Raw genomic sequence first — 16,416 nt, forward strand, 5'->3', positions numbered from 1 at the left:
TCTGTAGCTATTGTATTCACCTGCACCCCTCCCCCACAATTAAACACAACAGTAAACCCTGGTAAAAAGTCCATGATCACTTGATACATTAGCGAATATACCACTTGATAATGTATAATGTGTCGGCGGGGCCGTCTGTAACACTCATCACAAATGTAAGCCATAAGGTCATCTCCCATGACAAAAGGAGCAGATCCAAGCTGAATTAGAGTACATAACGGCAGGTGTAATGGGGCAGCTCTCTGGCTGGTTCACAGGTCCCAAAGGAACAGGGCCAGGGAAGTGACCATGCAGAGGAAGACAGAAAAGGGAGGGGAGGAGTGGGGCAGGGCAGAGAGAGCAAAGGTAGAAGGAACCAAAATGTCTGGATTGTACAATGAGGAGCCTCCGGAAGAGGGAGCCCAGGCCCTGGGCCAGAAAGTTCAGGTAGGGACTGAGGGATATTTTTATTTTAAGATTTTATTTTCTAGACTTACTTTGTATGTACGTGAATCATTACATGTCTGTTGCATGTGAGGTCAGAAGAGGGCGTCAGCTCCCTGTAACTGGAGTTACAGATGTGGGTGCTGGGAACCGAACCTAGGTCCTCTGCAAAAGCAGCCAGTGCTCTTAACCACTGAGCCATCTCTCCAGTTCCAGAATTTTTTTTTTCCTTTTAAAGATACAGTGCTATTCCACTGTATGCACACGCCACAAGCAATTTGTGCTTTTGAAACTTTTATGGTGAATGCTCTAGGCAAACCTTCCCGAGTGGCCATCTTACTCATCACCTTTTAGAATGGGCGTTGCACAGCCTCTGCTTCTGCAGCAGGGTGTTTGCACTGGTTCTCCTCACACTTCCTGGGTGCTGTGGGAAGGGTGTGTGTGCTTGCTGGGAGCGCTATGGCCACAGGAGTATCAGAAGGATGCAGTACTATGTATGAGGGGTGTTTACAACGCCAGGCTTGTTGAACTGGACGCCTTGGCTGTTGACCGTCTGCCTCGGCACGTGGGCTGCTGCTCCATGTAGGATCAGCGGGGTCAGATGGCAGTGCCCTCCGTTAGACAGACAGTTTTGGGCTTACAGAGCCCTTGAAAAACTGATGTTGCCAACTGCCTGGAGCTGGAGAGTACATCAAGCAGAACAAGGACGGTTGCCCGCTTTTCTTTGGGGAAGATCCTAACAAGAGGTGTGAAAGCACATGGCAGAAGGAGGAGGAACACTGACAAGGCTGCAGGAAGTTCACTGTTATCAGCCATTTGCTCAGACTTCATGGCCTGGATACCAAACACATGGGTCTGGAGGTGCTATACACACCATCACCAGGTGCTCTGCACGCCATCACCAGGTGCTATATACACCATCACCAGGTGCTATACACACCATCACCAGGTGCTCTGCACGCCATCACCAGGTGCTCTGCATGCTATCACCAGGAGCTATACACACCATCACCAGGTGCTCTGCACACCATCACCAGGCGCTATACACACCATCACCAGGCGCTATGCACACCATCACCAGGCGCTATGCACACCATCACCAGGCGCTATACACACCATCACCAGGTGCTATGCACACCATCACCAGGTGCTATACACACCATCACCAGGCGCTATGCACACCATCACCAGGCGCTATACACACCATCACCAGGTGCTCTGCACACCATTACCAGGCGCTATACACACCATCATCAGGTGCTCTGCACGCCATCACCAGGTGCTCTGCATGCTATCACCAGGAGCTATACACACCATCACCAGGCGCTATACACACCATCACCAGGTGCTCTGCACACCATCACCAGGCGCTATATACACCATCACCAGGTGCTATACACACCATCACCAGGTGCTGTGCACGCCATCACCAGGTGCTCTGCATGCTATCACCAGGAGCTATACACACCATCACCAGGTGCTATGCACACCATCACCAGGTGCTATACACACCATCACCAGGTGCTATACACACCATCACCAGGTGCTATACACACCATCACCAGGCGCTATACACACCATCACCAGGTGCTCTGCACACCATCACCAGGCGCTATACACACCATCACCAGGTGCTCTGCACACCATCACCAGGTGCTCTGCACACCATCACCAGGCGCTATACACACCATCACCAGGCGCTATGCACACCATCACCAGGCGCTATACACACCATCACCAGGTGCTATGCACACCATCACCAGGTGCTATACACACCATCACCAGGCGCTATATACACCATCACCAGGTGCTCTGCACACCATCACCAGGTGCTATACACACCATCACCAGGTGCTCTGCACACCATCACCAGGCGCTATACACACCATCACCAGGCGCTATGCACACCATCACCAGGCGCTATACACACCATCACCAGGTGCTATGCACACCATCACCAGGTGCTATACACACCATCACCAGGCGCTATGCACACCATCACCAGGCGCTATACACACCATCACCAGGTGCTCTGCACACCATTACCAGGCGCTATACACACCATCATCAGGTGCTCTGCACACCATCACCAGGTGCTCTGCACACCATCACCAGGTGTTCTGCACACCATCACCAGGTGTTCTGCACACCATCACCAGGTGCTCTGCACACCATCACCAGGTGCTCTGCATGCTATCACCAGGAGCTATATACACCATCACCAGGTGCTCTGCACACCATTACCAGGCGCTATACACACCATCACCAGGTGCTCTGCACGCCATCACCAGGTGCTATACACACTATTACCAGGTGCTCTTCACACCATCACCAGGTGCTATACACACCATCACCAGGTGCTCTGCACACCATCACCAGGTGCTCTGCACGCCATCACCAGGTGCTATACACACCATCACCAGGTGCTCTGCATGCCATCATCAGGTGCTCTGTACACCATCACTGGCCCGTGACATGCTACCTAGGTCTCACATCCATGGTACAGAGGTGAGAGAAAGGGTTTGCAAGGAATGTGGCGGAAACACCTTTGTCTGGCATGTTTCTAGTTGTGCAGACAGAAGGTAATGATAAAGACTTTACGTCTAGATTATAACTTATCGATTAGTTTAGAACAAGGAGTCACTAACATATCTAGCCACATAGTAACTCCTTGATAAGATCTGGCCCCCCCCACTTCGTGTGCTGGGATTACAGGTATGCCCTGTTGTGCCAAGCTAGGACCAAGTCTGTCTCAGCCATGCTCTGCTAGGTATAAGCACAGTAAGTAGGAGTAAGCCTTAGAGGCAACTGGATCTAGGGTCAGTTACCTTACACTTACAGCTTTCAGTTAACAGAGCCACGCTTCAGCTTCTTCCCAGAATACCCCACTCCCTAGTTCATTGTGGGGATTGAAAATGAATCCAGTAGCATTTGCGATAACACACACGGGGACCACGGATACTAAGCCCATATTATCCTTAGCATCAACGCTTACCTCTGCCAGGTAGGTGACCATGTTCAGGGTGATGTCGGCGTAGGCTTCGTGAAGGTAGCGGCAGACCACATTGACCCACGTGGCACAGTCCCTGGTGTAGCTGTGCGTTTTGTACAGGGTCATAACGTGAGCCAGATTGGAAAGTTTAGGATTTTTTTCTTCCAAGCAAACCTTCAAAGACAAGCAGAACAGTGAGAGCCTTCCAAACGACAGGGAGAAACGTTACCAATAAGTCCTAATGGTCTGGAAAATAGCCCTATACGCTTTTCGGTAGCCACAGAAGTACTCAATTTAGTAATTAGCTAACACACTTTGCCTCACAAACTCTTTCCACCTGCTTTGTTTCCATTCATTGTATTTAGTTATTGAGTTCACACGTGTGTGTGTGGTGTGCGTGCGTGCGTGCGTGCGTGCGTGCGTGCGTGTGTGTGTGTGTGTGTGTGTGTAAGCATGTGAGTGCCAGGGAGCAACCCTAGGGCATCTGTTTGCTCCTGGCACCATGTGGGTTCCAGGGATGGGATCAATTCAGCAGGCTTGGTGTCAACTTTGCCTGCTGACTCACTTCTCCAGCTCCCACTTGCTTTCCTTTTTTGTCTTTTTCCTTCCTTCCTTTCTCCCTTCCTCCCTCCCTCCCTTCCTTCTGTCCTTCCTTACTTCCTTTTTTGGAGACCGTGTTTCTCTGTGTATCTCTGGCTGTCCTGGAACTCATTCTGTAGACCAGGCTGGCCTCGAACTCACAGAGATCTGCCTGCCTCTGCCTCCCGAGTGCTGGGATTAAAGGCATGCACAACCTCCGCCCAGCTCCTGGGGAGGCAGAGGCAGGCAGTTCTCTGTGAGTTCGAGGCCAGCCTGGTCTACAAACCAAGTCCAGGAGACAAACAAAAAGAAACAAGCAAACAAAAAGACAGAAACTGAGTTTGAGAAACCCTGTCTCAAAATAACCAATGCCCTCCCCCAGCAACAACAGACCCCCCCCCCCCCCCCGGCAAAAGCCACCTGGAGATGTCCATTTTGTGTAGTATCCATGCTTGAGACAAACACCGCCTTCTTCAAAGTGGCCATTTCCATCTGGCACAGAGACCCCCTGCTGGGTCCTGCCGCTTACCTGAGCGATCCTCTCGGCTACATCCTTACAGAACTGACTGGGATTTTCAAACTGCTGGATCAGCTGGGGCAGGAGACACAAGACATTCAGTGGAAATCCTGTGTGAGAGGAGACAAAGTGGCGCGAGCTGACTATGGTACACTGTGACTGACAACAGTGGGGAGGAACATACAGACTTTATTTTGTTCCAAGGTGATGTGAAAATGGTTTTCTTGTTGTCGACAGGTTCTGATTTGGACCAGAGTGATATAGACAGCACTAGATCACTATAAGATTTTATAAAAATAAGACTGTCAAACTGGATGTGGTGGTGCATGTTTTAGTTCCAGCACTTGAGAGGCAGAGGCAGAGGCAGGCAGACCTCTGTGATTTCTAGGACAGTGGGGATACATAAAGACAGACAGGCAGACACACACACACACACACACACACACACACACACAAAACAAACAAAACTCAACATATTTTAAAGCTGGTCACGGTGGCATACACCTTTAATCCCAGCATTCAGGAGGCAGAGGCAGGCAGTTCTCTGAGGCGCAGCCTACTCTACTCAAGAGTTCCAGAACAGCCAAGGCTACCTACTGAGATCCTGTCTCAAAAAAACAACACATTTAAGCTTTAGCCATACAACTGCTACAGGGCTGCAGGGGTGAGCGACATCGCAGCCACCATCAGGGCTGCAGGGGTGAGCGACATTGCAGCTGCCATCAGGGCCGCAGGGGTGAACGGCATTGCAGCCGCCATCGGGGCTGCAGGGATGAGCGACATTGCAGCCGCCATCAGGGCTGCAGGGGTGAGCAACATTGCAGCTACCATGAGGACTGCAGGGGTGAATGACATCGCAGTCACCATCAGGGCCGCAGGGGTGAGCGACATCACAGCCACCATTAGGGCCACAGGGGTGAGCAACATTGCAGCCACCATCAGGGCTGCAGGGATGAGCGACATTGCAGCCACCATCAGGGCCACCGTCAGGGGTACAAGGAGGCGAGACACTGGCCTTACCAATCGCTTGAGATGAGTCCACCATGGGCACTTTGGACACTGGTGTCAGCAAGCTGAAAAGCTGCAGGGTTAGGTCTGTGGTGGTGAGGGAGGTGAACCCCTTCAGCAGCAGCTGCTGTAACCCCGAGAAGTCAGCCCACTTGAGCTGCGCCTGGAGTTTCTCAAGCTTTTCGCGGTTCTCGGCTTTATCCAGCGGCATATGCGCCAGCAGTCGGTTCAAAAGCCTTAACGCCATCAGGTATTCAAACTCAAAGTCAGACTCCATCAGGGCCACTGTGACCCAGAAGATGGTGGCCAATAGGTTTGTGGGGTGGTTTACGTGGGACGGGTCCGTGAGACTCTCCTTCAAGGAGGAAGTGCTTCTGGTTTTTGAGGAAAGGCCCTGTTGGGTACAAGCTTGAATCCTGTCCAGTGTGGCACTTCGAGGTGGGTCGGAGGATCGGTCAACAACACCAAACTTCTTGGGCACCGAGAAGCTTCTTTGGTGCCGGCTCCGTTCTGCAGTCGTGGGGTTGCCCGCGGGGGTCCCAGGGTTGACATTCAGCTGCCCGGTGCTCTTCCTGCTTGCTGTCAGTTTACTGCTGGAGCTGAGATCCGGTGACGAAGAACTAGGTAGAAACAGAGGCGAAGTCAGCGGAACGCCAGTGTGCGCCACTGGAAAGCTAGTGCATCTGTCTTGAGAGGCGGCTAGGGAGAGCCCTTCCTCAGAGAATACCACCTTAGTCTGTGGCCATAGCACCCTGAGCTTGTCTTGAGAGCTAAGCAGCGTCTGACCTGGTGAGTACTTGGATGGGGGACATGCCACTTTCTATTCACATGTCTTTAAGGCTATGAAAAATAAACCTTGGCAAGAACAAGCTCCAAAAACCCAAACCCAATACTATCTTCCATGTATGGAAAAAGCCTAAATCACAGCAACTTACTGACCTTTCATTTGTACTTGGATTTGGATGGGAAAAATTACAAAATAAAACATAGCAACAAGAATAGAAAGAATAGAAAGAAAAAGGTAAGTAGGTATGGAAAAGGAAATGCTTTTGTATTTATACAATTTGGTCACCCCCTCCTGAGATAGGGTCTCACTATGCAGCTGTGGCTGACTCACTATGTTGACCAGGCTGGACTTGAACTTACAGAGATCTGTCTTTCAAGTCTAGTCCTACTGAAAAGGTCAAACTCTTTATCAACATTCTGATTTCTTTCTTTCTTTCCTTCCTTCCTTCCTCCTCACCCACCTCTCTCTCATAGAGTCTGGCTACGTAGCCAAGGCTAGCCTCAGACTCAGTGCCAGGATTACGGGTGTGAACCACCACACCCAGCTTTACCTACTAAACCTTTACAGATTTAGAGATATGGGTTCATATAGATTGACAAGTGTGGTTTTGGTGATCACATCAAAGGTGTAAAAAAATGCTCAACTTAAAATAAAAATGCCATGGGGTTGAACAGATGGCTGCACGCATGGACACATGGCTGGACGCACGGCTGCACAGATGGCTGCACGGATGGCTGAGTGGTTAAGAGCACTGGCTGCTTTTGGAAAGCATCTGAATTTGGTCTCTGGCATGCAGATGGCCACCTGTGACTCCAGCTCAGGGGTCCACCTTTCTAGCCTGGTTGGGCGTCAGCACTCACATGCACATACCCCTCCCCTGATTCATAAAACAAATCTCAAATAAAGTAAGGTCAGAAAGGATGAAAGGTAAGCTTACTGACTTGGTTTCAAGGATAAGTTCAATTACAGAAACATGGGAATCCCAAGAGGTTTGAAATGAGTTACTAACCACAGTAGGACCAGAACCAAGGCTGTCAAAGTGCGTTTACTTATGCTGGATTTCTAGCTGCTTCTACAGGGGCAGCTCAGTGAGCTTTACATCTAGTTTTCGTTCCTGTTTATCAGTGTCACACACAGGATCATTATTATGTGTAATTTGAAGATGTCTGAGGATTTATGATTCAGCAGGTAAGAGCAGGGGCTGCTCTTCCAGATTAGACTTGAGTCTGGTTCCTAGCACCCATGTCGGACAGCCCATAACTGTTCATAACTCCAGTTCCAAGAGATCGCATGTCCTCTAGGGGCACCTGCATACTTGTACACACGTATACATACACAACCACACATGCACATACCTGTACACACACACACTTTATTTATTTTTAAATATTTATTTGTTTATTATTATGTATACAGTGGTCTGCCTGTATGAACACCTACAGGCCAGAAGAGGGCATCAGATCTCATTATAGATGGTTGTGAGCCACCATGTGGTTGCTGGGAGTTGAACTCAGGACCTCTGGAAGAGCAGACAATGCTCTTAACCTCTGAGCCATCTCTCCAGGCCCCCCACACACACTTTAAAAAATTTAAAAATAGGCTTGGAAGCCAGGTGGTGCTGGTGCATGCCTTTAATCCCAGCCAGCACTCAGGAGGCAGAGGCAGGTGGATCACGGTGAGTTCGAGGCCAGCCTGGTATCAATGTGAGTCCAGGACAGCCAAAGCTATACAGAGAAACCCTGTCTTGAAAAACTTTTAAAAAAGGGGGGGGGGGGCTGGAGAGATGGCTCAGTGGTTAAGAGCACTGCCTGCTCTTCCAAAGGTCCTGAGTTCAATTCCCAGCAACCACCTGGTGCCTTACAACCATCTATAATGAGATCTAATGCCCTCTTCTGGTGTATATGCAGGCAAAATACTGTGTATCTATGATAAATAAATTTTAAAAAAAAGGCTCGGCAGTGAGAGTGCACACCTTTAATCCTAGCACTTGGGAGGCAGAGGCAGGCAGATTTCTGTAAGTTTGAGGCCAGCCCTGTCTACAGGGTGAGTTCCAGGACAGCCAGGGCTACACAGAGAAACTCTGTCTCAAAAAGCCAAAACAAACAAACAAACAAACAAACAAATAAATAAATAAATAAGATAAATAAAATAATGAGGCTTACTGGCACATGCCTTTAGCCTTCCCCTGCCAGGAGGCAGAGGCAAGCACATCTCTGTGAGTCAGCCTGCTCTATATCGTGAGTTCCAGGCTAGCTCCAAGTGTCTTTTTGATTCTTTTAATCATTGTTTTTACTTGTATATGTATGAGAGTTTTGTTTTCATGTATGAATATGTATTGTATGTGTTCTGGTGCCTGCAAAAACTAGAAGTGTGCATTAGATCCCCCTAGAACTGGAGTTACAGATGGTTTTGGGCTGCAATGTGGGTGCTGGGCCATGTTTTAAAATACATATATAATGAATACATGTGCATGTGGTAACACCCCTCTTACTTTTTTTAAGCTTAAGAGGATAACAAAGGGTTGGAAAGATGGCCCTTCTTGCAGAGGTCCTGGGTTTGAGTCCCCAGCACCGTCGTCATGGCTCACACCAACCTGTAATTCCCACCCACTCAGGTGGTGCGCATTCATATACATGAGTCTAAAAAATTCTTAATAAAAGAAACTATTGAATAAACATACTTTTTAGGCCCTAAGTAGATTTCAAAACCTGCATCTGTTCTTTGTACTTTTTCCAACATTCAACACAGTAAATTTGATATCCAGAGGTCAGGAGTTCGAGTCTCACCGGGATAGCACTGTAAAGAGGTCACTGTTCTTCAAGCAGTCCGACAAGTTGTCCACAGCGGCTTCCAGGGTCAGGAGCGCTTCCATCACATATCCCTGCAAAGCAAAGCACACAGACACGGCATCACACATCCCTATAAAACACACAGACACGGCATCACACATCCCTGCAAAGCACACAGACACGACATCACACATCCCTGCAAAGCACACAGACACGGCATCACACATCCCTATAAAACACACAGACACGGCATCACACATCCCTGCAAAGCACACAGACACGGCATCACACATCCCTGCAAAGCACACAGACACGGCATCACACATCCCTGCAAAGCACACAGACACGGCATCACACATCTCTGTAAAACACACAGACACGGCATCACACATCCCTGCAAAGCACACAGACACGGCATCACACATCCCTGTAAAACACATAGACACGGCATCACACATCCCTGCAAAGCACACAGACACGGCATCACACATCCCTGCAAAGCACACAGACACGGCATCACACATCCCTGTAAAGCACACAGACACGGCATCACACATCCCTGCAAAGCACAGACATGGTATCACACATCCCTGCAAAGTGCACAGACAATGGCATCATGTGTGCAGCTGAGTTCCTAAAGATGAACTAGCCTCATGAAAACTCTCTTCAATGCAATGGCTTTTCTGAAAGCCAGACAATCATGGTCTGAGATCAAATTATAAGGCTCATGTGGGAAACCACACAGCACAGGAAGTGACAGGTAACCCTAAGGTTTTATTTCCCCAAGTCGCATGCCATCCAGAGGGTTAAAAACACAACAGGGCAGTAGAGGAGGGTTGCTGGGTGAGGGTAGGGTAGGGGCTAGTAGTCCACTGCTGAGGGGAAGGGCAGGCCACTGAAGTATAGAGGTGACTGTGTGGAAACCAGAGATTACGCAGCAAGGCGAGGTGTAGGGAGAGCTGTGCCTCTGTGAAATTTACCGGAACTTCTGAGGGACTGAAGAGAGATAGGTGTGCAGAGGGCTAGCCTTAGCCTCACAGGCACTCAGTGCCCTTGGCTCTGAGCCTGCTCATTTCTCAAGGCTCCGAGTACCACCTATACTGTCTCTAGCATGACTCTCTCTCTATCCCGTCTCCAATTTAGAGCCCCACAGGTCATCCATACAGAGACGGGCAGAGCTTGGCCTGCACGCAGTGGGGATCCCAGCCAGGACCCCGTAGATTGTGAAATTGAATTCTCATAGAGGACAGAAAGACTCAAGTATTACAAGATAACCCTCCCAAAACAAATTCATAGCCATCTGCCATAGAAAACCACCACCACCATCACCAAACAGATAGACACAAAGAGCCACACAAAGATTTGTAGATGTTCCAGTCACAATATGTGATCACATCTGTTGAATTTGTAGAACAAATCCCCCGGAGTGACTTTTGCAAATAATAAGGGTTAATTTTTTTTCTCCCCCCTGAGACGGGGTTTCTGTGGAGCCCCAGGTGTCCTGGACTCACTTTGTAGACCAGACTGGTTTCAAATTCACAGAGATCCACCTGCCTCTGCTTCCCGAGTGCTGGGATTAAAGGCAGGCACTGCCACGCCTGGCTAATAAGACTAACTTCTAAAATCTCTTTTGTGTGTGTGTGTGGTTCTGAGGGTCAAAGCCAATCCTGTATAGACTCTGGGGTAGTGCTGGGTCATGGGGGAGCACTTACATGGCCACCCCCTTCCTTCCATACCTGAATCTCGTCACCGTGCTCTCCGATCACTTCGACCAGTCTGGACAGAAGATCAGACAGCGCATGTGCTGACAGTGGTTGTTTGAGGGCCCGGAAGATCTGGAAGGATCGGCCTGCATAGTGCCTGGAAGAGCTCGCCAGGGCAGTCTGTAGTGCAACCTCACTCAAGTGCTGTTCCAGATGGAAACCTACGGCAAGCACAGCAGAGGTGGGTCAGCCGGATGCTTTGCAGGAGGAAGCTAACAGCACCCTCCAGCCCCCCACCACATGACCCTGCCTCAGAAACAAACAGGGTGCCAACCTAGCCTGGTCTACAGAGTGAGTTCCAGGCTACACAGAGGACTCTGTCTTGAAAAAATAAAAAAATTATAAGAAAGAAAGAAAGAAAGAAAAAGCGTTTGCTATCTTTCTAGAGGACCTGGGTTCGGTCCCCAGCACCCGTATGGTGGCTCACAAACACTTGTAACTCCAGTTCCCAGGGATGCAAAGCCCTCTTCTGCCTTTCACGGGACCAGGCACATGGCGTACGTTAAGTACATGCAGGCAAAGCAGCCAGATCCATAGAATTTAAAAATAAATAAAACAATATGTAAGCAAGCAGGCAAGTGAGACAATAGAACATGAAGCCATTTCACAATAAAAACACACACTGTATGAATCATGGGCAGTGTAGGAAGAAGGCAGTAAACATGACATGATGGCTCTCCCCAAAGTCAGAACTCACTGGTTTTGTGTCGGAGCACTATGACTTTGGGAAAGCCAGGTTTTCTAAGAGCCCGTATCTATCTCCTTGACTTCTGAGCAACAGGCCATATCTCTCAGGATGTTACAGAATTAAGTCTAGCACACAACCCACATGCATGAAGGCTTTTCCACACTCTGCTTTTTCTCTGTTCTCTGTGGTCCTTTTTCTTTCTTATGTGTGTGTACACCAGCACACACATGGAGGCCATGTGTTGATCCCAGGTGTTTTCCTCAGTGGTGCGTACTCTCTCTCATTCTTTCTCCTTTTGGAGACAGTGTCTCACACTGGACCTGGAGTTTGCCCATTTCAACTAGACTGGCAGGCCAGTGCTCTCTGGAGATCCACCTGCCCTGTTCCCCCAATGCTGGGCTCACAAGGCATAGCTGCTGGGCATCCAGACTCAGGTCTCCATGTGTTTGCAGCAAGCACTTTACTGACTGGGCCATTTCTTTAGCCATCGGACTAACTCTCTGTCTGTCTCTGTCTCTGTCTCTGTGTCTGTCTGTCTGTCTCTCTCCCCCCCCCTCAAAATAGAATAATTTCCTTCCCTTCCTTTTTCTTTCCTTCCCTCCCTCCATCCATCCCTTCTTTTCCTCCCTCCCTTCTGCTAAGAAAGGGTCTCATACTGCAGCTTGAGGTGGCCTGGAACTTACTATGGGGCAGGCTAGCCTTGAACTTGAAACAGTCGTCCTGCCTCAGACTGCCGGGATTATAGGATAAGCAACCATGCCCAGCTTGCTTCTTTTTATAAAGAAGTTTTGTTAGAAACATATTTTTTAAAAGGAGGAGAAAAACAAGGATGCATCTAACTAATTCTAAGCCATCCACAACCAGGTGCTAAAGTGAGTTCTATCAATACACAGACCCTGAAATGCAGACGCTGCAGGGAAGGCAGTAAACATGACACGATGGCTCTCCCCACTGTAAGAATGCAGATGCCCAGGTGGGAAGGAAAACGCAGGATAAAGCACACATTGTTTGTGCATCACTAAGCTGTGTGATTGCTTTTCCTCTTTTCAGAGAGATGGACAAGAATAGAGGAACTGAAAATACTTGGGTTTTTTTTCCCCCCTCAACGGCCTCAGAGGACTTTTGATGTGTTTGGCTTTCACATGAATGCAGACAACAAGACATAAATCTATTGCTGTTTATTGCAGTTCGGAAGTGTTTGCTGTGTTGTCATAATGGAGTGAGCTCCGTGAGGGCAGAACGCTGTGCAAGGGCTGACGGCAAACAGAGTAAGGTACCTGATTTGGAGTCTTTAAACACTGATACAACGTGACGCAGGAAGTTAGAGAGCTGCTCGGCGCTCTTTGAGTTCTGGTTTTTGGGTGTGATGTCTTCATGGCACCAAAGAGGCCCAAATGCCCTAAAACAAAGCATACTGATGTAAAAAACATGCCTGTCATTTTGTGTTAAAAGACACACAAAGGATGTTCTAACTCAAGATTTTATTAGTTGTAATTACGTTTGGGTGTGTGTATCTGCGTGTGGGTATGTGCCATAAGTGTAGCATTCACAGAGGCCAGAAGAGGGCATGAGATCCCCTGGAGACAGCTGTGATCGGCCTTATGTTGGTGATGGGCACTGAACTTTGGTCTTCTGGGAGAGCAGCAAGTGTTTTTAACTGCTGAGCCATCTCTCCATATATAAATATATATTTATATAAGTATAAATATAAAATATACTTTTTAAACTTTATGAATTAACTAGAGGAAGCATATCAAGACTCCTGCACTTACTCAAAAATAACTGTGGCTTGTGGGGATTTGCTTTTGATTTTTTAAACTAACTATCACGTGTGAGTATGATGAGAGTATGATGCAGGTATGATGAGGGTATGATGAGGGTATGATGTGGGTGTGATAAGGGTGTGATGAGGGTGTGATGGGGGTATGATGAGGGTATGATGAGGGTATGATGAGGGTATGATGAGGGTGTGATGAGGGTGTGATGAGGGTATGATGAGGGTGTGATGAGGGTATGATGAGGGTATGATGAGGGTATGATGAGGGTGTGATGAGGGTGTGATGAGGGTATGATGAGGGTATGATGAGGGTATGATGAGGGTGTGATGAGGGTGTGATGAGGGTATGATGAGGGTGTGATGAGGGTGTGATGAGGGTCTGATGAGGGTATGATGAGGGTATGATGGGTATGATTGGGTATGATGGGGGTATGATGAGGGTGATGATGAGGGTATGATGAGGGTATGATGAGGGTATGATGAGGGTATGATGTGGGTATGATGAGGGTATGATGCAGGTATGATGAGGGTATGATGAGGGTATGATGAGGGTATGATGTGGGTATGATGAGGGTATGATGAGGGTATGATGAGGGTATGATGTGGGTATGATGGGGGTATGATGAGGGTATGTGGGTACGATGAGGGTATGATGGGGGTATGATGTGGGTATGCTGAGGGTATGAGGGTATGATGAGGGTATATGTGGGTCTGTGTGAGGGTATGATGAGGGTTGATGTGGGTTATGTGGGTATGCTGTGGGTATGATGAGGGTATGATGGGGGTATGATGAGGGTATGATGCGGGTGTGATGAGGGTATGATGGGGTATGATGGGGTATGATGGGGTATGATGCGGGTTATGATGGGGTATGATGGGGGTATGGGGGTATGATGGGGTATGATGGGGTATGATGAGGGTATGATGGGGGTCTGATGGGGGTATGATGGGGTATGATGGGGTTGTGATGGGGGTATGATGGGGGTATGTCTGATGTGAGGGTATGCTGGGTATGATGAGGGTGTGATGGGTATGATGGGGGTATGATGGGGGTATGAGGGGGTATGATGGGGGTATGATGGGGTATGATGAGGGTATGATGGGGGTATGATGGGGTATGATGAGGGTGTGATGGGGGTATGATGGGGGTATGATGAGGGTATGATGAGGGTATGATGAGGGTGTGATGAGGGTATGATGGGGGTATGATGGGGGTATGATGGGGTCTGATGGGTATGATGGGGGATGATGGGGGTATGATGGGTATGATGAGGGTTATGATGGGGTATGCTGGGGTATGATGGGGGTATGATGGGGTATGCTGGGTATGATGAGGGGTGATGGGGGTATGGGGTTATGATGAGGGATGATGAGGGTATGATGAGGGTTGATGAGGGTATGATGGGGTATGATGGGGGTATGATGGGGTTGTGAGGTTTGATGGGGGTATGATGGGGGTATCTGATGGGTGTATGATGAGGGTATGATGGGGGTATGATGAGGGTATGATGAGGGTGTGATGAGGGTGTATGAGGGTATGATGGGTTGTGATGAGGGTATGATGGGTATGATGAGGGTATGATGAGGGTGTGATGAGGGTGTGATGAGGGTATGATGAGGGTATGATGAGGGTATGATGAGGGTGTGATGAGGGTGTGATGAGGGTATGATGAGGGTGTGATGAGGGTGTGATGAGGGTATGATGAGGGTATGATGAGGGTATGATGAGGGTATGATGGGGGTATGATGGGGGTATGATGAGGGTATGATGAGGGTATGATGAGGGTATGATGAGGGTATGATGAGGGTATGATGTGGGTATGATGAGGGTATGATGAGGGTATGATGAGGGTATGATGAGGGTATGATGAGGGTATGATGTGGGTATGATGAGGGTATGATGAGGGTATGATGAGGGTATGATGTGGGTATGATGGGGGTATGATGAGGGTATGATGTGGGTACGATGAGGGTATGATGGGGGTATGATGTGGGTATGATGAGGGTATGATGAGGGTATGATGAGGTTGATGGGTATGATGTGGGTATGATGAGGGTATTTGATGGGTATGATGTGGGTATGATGTGGGTATGATGAGGGTATGATGGGGGTATGATGAGGGTATGATGAGGGTGTGATGAGGGTATGATGGGGGTATGATGGGGGTATGATGGGGTATGATGAGGGTATGATGGGGTATGATGGGGTATGATGGGGTCTATGATGAGGGTATGATGGGGTATGATGAGGTATGATGGGGGTATGGGGGTATGATGGGGTATGATGAGGTGTGATGGGGTTATGATGGGGGGTATGATGAGGGTATGATGAGGGTATGATGAGGGTGTGATGAGGGTATGATGGGGGTATGATGGGGGTATGATGGGGGTATGATGGGGGTATGATGGGGTATGATGAGGGTATGATGGGGTATGATGGGGTTATGATGAGGTGTGATGGGGGTATGATGGGGGTATGATGAGGTATGATGGGGTATGATGAGGGTGTGATGAGGGTATGATGGGGGTATGATGGGGGTATGATGGGGTATGATGAGGGTATGATGGGGGTATGATGGGGGTATGGGGTATGATGAGGGTATGATGGGGTATGATGGGTATGATGGGTTATGCTGGGGGTATGATGGGGTATGATGAGGGTGTGATGGGGTATGGGGGTATGATGAGGGTATGATGAGGGTATGATGAGGGTGTGATGAGGGTATGATGGGGGTATGATGGGGGTATGATGGGGTATGATGAGGGTATGATGGGGGTATGATGGGGGTATGATGGGGTATGATGAGGGATGATGGGGTATGATGGGGTATGATGAGGGTATGATGGGGTATGATGGGGGTTATGATGGGGTATGATGGGGTATGATGGGGTATGATGGGTATGATGGGGGTATGATGGGGGTATGATGGGGTTATGATGAGGGTTGTGATGGGGGTATGATGGGGGTATGACGGGTATGATGAGGGTATGATGAGGGTGGTGATGAGGGTATGATGGGGGTATGATGGGGTATGATGGGGTATGATGAGGGTATGATGGGGTATGATGGGGGTATGATGGGGTATGATGAGG

The 16,416-nt window shown here is 48.8% G+C and overlaps 1 protein-coding gene and 1 long non-coding RNA gene across 2 annotated transcripts in view; one reads left to right on the forward strand and one right to left on the reverse strand.

Moving 5' to 3' along the window:
• The window catches only part of Fry (FRY microtubule binding protein), a 250,299-nt gene that overhangs the window by 57,383 nt on the left and 176,500 nt on the right, over positions 1-16,416 (reverse strand). Inside the window, exons 41-46 of the mRNA XM_051162840.1 lie at positions 12,824-12,945; positions 10,832-11,019; positions 9,093-9,187; positions 5,532-6,139; positions 4,524-4,621; positions 3,419-3,589 (exon numbers count right to left, since the gene is read on the reverse strand). Of these exons, the coding sequence (XP_051018797.1) occupies positions 3,419-3,589; positions 4,524-4,621; positions 5,532-6,139; positions 9,093-9,187; positions 10,832-11,019; positions 12,824-12,945 (1,282 nt within the window). The remainder of the gene's footprint in view (positions 1-3,418; positions 3,590-4,523; positions 4,622-5,531; positions 6,140-9,092; positions 9,188-10,831; positions 11,020-12,823; positions 12,946-16,416) is intronic.
• On the forward strand, positions 1,343-2,856 carry LOC127203917 (uncharacterized). Its single transcript, XR_007832394.1, has 4 exons — positions 1,343-1,394; positions 1,681-1,702; positions 2,693-2,714; positions 2,781-2,856. It is a non-coding gene; the product is annotated as an uncharacterized LOC127203917 (long non-coding RNA).

This window comes from Acomys russatus, chromosome 19 (genome assembly GCF_903995435.1).
Source record: "Acomys russatus chromosome 19, mAcoRus1.1, whole genome shotgun sequence".
Classification (NCBI taxonomy): domain Eukaryota; kingdom Metazoa; phylum Chordata; class Mammalia; order Rodentia; family Muridae; genus Acomys; species Acomys russatus.